This window comes from Limulus polyphemus, unplaced genomic scaffold, assembly GCF_000517525.1.
Source record: "Limulus polyphemus unplaced genomic scaffold, Limulus_polyphemus-2.1.2 Scaffold12799, whole genome shotgun sequence".
In the NCBI taxonomy this organism is placed as follows: Eukaryota; Metazoa; Arthropoda; class Merostomata; order Xiphosura; family Limulidae; genus Limulus; species Limulus polyphemus.
The window spans coordinates 6,727-10,263 of NW_013678409.1; the positions used below are offsets into that span (position 1 = coordinate 6,727).

Below are 3,537 nucleotides of genomic sequence, written 5' to 3' on the forward strand. Positions count from 1 at the left end.
TTAAACAGAATTCTTGCTATATGTGTGTGTACACATCTAAGAATGAAATAAAGGCCTTAGTTTCATTACCCATTTTAAAATTTAAAAACCTTGTTTCAATGAGCTTTTTTCTTTACTAAATAAATCTAGCCAAAGTCGTTCCTAAGAGTAATGAAACAACCCAAATTTTGAGTATTTTGAGACATAAGATTTTATATACCATATGTGTACATGAATTCAAGTAAATAAAAAAAACTTTTTTCAATGTTTTTTTTTTGACAATGGAACTCGTATTACAAGATATAAAAATAAAAGAAAATACAGCAAAAAAAATGATACAATCATTTTAAAAAGTCCTCTCATAAACATGTGTCCAATTAATCTATATAAAACTGGTTAGCTCAAAAAAAAAAACAACTAAAAAACTAAAATTTATAATTAGATTCATTTTGCAAAAAAAAAAAGTATTCTTGGTAGGTTAGGAATTTCATTGATGATCCTGAATCAAATGTTTCACTAAAATAGTGACGTCTTTCTAGCATTTAACAACACACGTTAATCTTGTAAGTACTTGGTTTTGTTTACCAGCAGGACTCGTCGTACGATACTTGTATTTTTAGAATGCCCATGTAAAGACGAATACTTCTATCTGGTAGGATTATTAACATGTCTTAATAATGCTTTGAGGAGGTTCACACACACACACATACACACAAAGTTCTATTTAGCATTTTACCTGGTGAGAGTGATGTTTTGAAATGCCTGAGGTTGCCCTGAAGATTCACTTTGAACTCCAGTAAGTAGTGGTGGTTGTTGTTGTTGTTGAGATTCTTCAGTGTGTGTAAGCAAGTGTTTTCCTCCGCTGGTGGCACTCACTTGGCCAAAGGATGCCTTGCTGGTGCTACTGTTTGGCAATTGGTGAACCGATTGGCTGAAGGATGCCTTGCTGGAGCTGTTTGGCAACTGGTGAACTGATTGGCCGAAGGATGCCTTGCTGGTGCCACTGTTTGGCAACTGGTGAACCGACTGGCCGAAGGATGCTTTGCTGGTGCTACTGTTTGGCAACTGGTGAACCGACTGGCCAAAGGATGCCTTGCTGGGGCTACTGTTTGACAACTGGTGAACCGATTGGCTGAAGGATGCCTTGCTGGGGCTACTGTTTGACAACTGGTGAACTGAACAGTTGTGCTTCTTCAAATCTACTTCCATTACAAATCGCTTTCCACAGACAGGGCACATAAAAGGCTTATCTCCAGTGTGCATTTTGTAATGACGAGTGAGCTTGTCCCTGCGATAAAAAGCTTTTCCGCATGTGAAACACACGTACGGTTTTTCTCCCGTATGAATTCGTCTGTGGCGAGTCAGCTTGTCTTTCCTGTAGAATCCCCTACCACAGAAATCACAAGGATAGGGTCGTTCTCCAGTGTGGATCATGGAATGTCGAGTCAGGTGGTTCTTCTGCGAGAAACTTCTATTACAAATGTTACAAAAGAAACGTTTGTTCCCTAAGTGTGTTTTCATGTGTTCAAAGAGCTTGTTCTGACGAGTAAAACCTTTCCCACAGGTTTCACATGAGCATACCTTTTCTCCGTGTGCTGCACGAAAATGAATACGCACACGTTCTGCTGACATGAACAACTTCCCACAAACTTCACAGGGGACGGTCCTCTGGCCCTTGTGCTGAGTAAGGTGTGTCTGAAGCTCTGATGCTGATTGGAAGGATATATTACAAGAAGCACAAATATTTGGCTTGTCCTTTCTCTCTTGATCTTGTTCTGTTGGAAGAGGAGTAACAGCTAATGGCAGTGTCATACCAGATGAGGTAAATTTCAGTGAGCCTAAGCCATGATAGAGGGAATTTGAAGTGACAAAGGATGATGTAGGTACCGGACTTTTACAGGTTATGTCTACAGGCTCTGTCTTGGTAGGCTGGGCAAAATTCTTTACACTAGTGCAAGTTTCATCAGTACTAACTGCTGATTTTGTAATTTCTTCAAGATGCTGAAGCGTAGATGTTGCTGAAGACGTAGATGGTTCGGCTGAGGAACTAGGAATACTGGCAAGATAGGAGCGAGGATCAAACCCTGCAATTTATAATAAACAAGAAAATATACAGTAATATAAAAACTGATACTTTTACAAACTACAAACTGGAGAAGTTTTAAGTAGAGTAGGCTGTCCTGGATCTGAAGTATGGAAATTATTAATGTATTGAGAACCTGAAAAAGGCATCAGCACAAAGATCGAAACATAATCTACTCCAACATTTAAACTGCAAAAACTGTTAAGAAAACAAAGATTTTTATGACAGTTTGAATAAATAAAACTTGGAAGTAAAATGAAGTTAATGTGACAAAATCAGAAATATGTATGATATGTGTCACCTATGTTACATCATAAATACACAACCACCTGTTAGGTGATTTCTGTGAAACAAGCTTCACTTGCTCCACACTGTGATGTCGACACATTTCTCATTGAGTTCAGGGTTTCATACCCAAAGTATTTTAAAAATAAAATAAAATAATCATCTTTAACTCCACACCAGAAGTATTAACTGTATCTTTAAAAAATATGTTTTTAAGTATATTCTCAATTACATTAAAATTCAGGGAATCAAGATTAAATGCATGTTTTTTTTTTTCATATTCATTTTTTAACGAGATATGTTTTCAAAAATTAACTAGCTTTTTTTTATTCTTTCTATAAAAAATTTGCTAATAAGGCTTCACAGAACTACTGAAATACGTGTACAGTTGTGTATAACTTGCAATCTTTCCCTTCCGTAACATACTAACTTAAATACCAATGCTACATCTGTGTGATGACAACAAATCATGGCATATTTATAATATACAATCAAATCTTTTAATGATACACACTAGTAGATTATTCATTTAAAAAAATGTGAATTAGAGCTCGTCATCAAAAAAACTACAATAATATGAAAGGAAACAATGGAATACTACATTATATGGAAGGTTAGTTAGTGGTATCAGTTTATTAATTCAACCAATGCTACATTATATGGATGGTTAGTTAGTGGTATCAGTTTATTAATTCATAATTCAACCAATGCTATATTATATGGACGGTTAGTTAGTGGTATCAGTTTATTAATTCATAATTCAACCAATGCTATATTATATGGAAGTTTAGTTAGTGGTATCAGTTTATTAATTCATAATTCAACCAATGCTACATTATATGGATGGTTAGTTAGTGGTATCAGTTTATTAATTCATAATTCAACCAATGCTACATTATATGGATGGTTAGTTAGTGGTATCAGTTTATTAATTCATAATTCAAACAACGCTACATTATATGGATGGTTAGTTAGTGGTATCAGTTTATTAATTCATAATTCAACCAACGCTACATTATATGGAAGGTTAGTTAGTGGTATCAGTTTATTAATTCATAATTCAACCAACGCTACATTATATGGATGGTTAGTTAGTGGTATCAGTTTATTAATTCATAATTCAACCAACGCTACATTATATGGAAGGTTAGTTAGTGGTATCAGTTTATTAGTGGTATCAGTTTATTAAT

The 3,537-nt window shown here is 34.9% G+C and overlaps 1 protein-coding gene across 1 annotated transcript; it reads right to left on the reverse strand.

Annotated features, from left to right (window-relative positions):
* Window positions 1–223: 223 nt before the first annotated feature.
* Window positions 224–2,066, reverse strand: LOC106477094 (gastrula zinc finger protein XlCGF28.1-like). The gene has a single exon (XM_013937694.2). The coding sequence runs from the start codon at window positions 1,789–1,791 to the stop codon at window positions 712–714; it is 1,080 nt and encodes a 359-aa protein (XP_013793148.2). The 5' UTR covers window positions 1,792–2,066; the 3' UTR covers window positions 224–711.
* Window positions 2,067–3,537: the final 1,471 nt, after the last annotated feature.

Coding starts and splice junctions, on each gene's coding strand:
- LOC106477094 (XM_013937694.2), bottom strand. CDS start 1,791: ATGACACTGCCATTAGCTGTTACTCCTCTTCCAACAGAACAAGATCAA.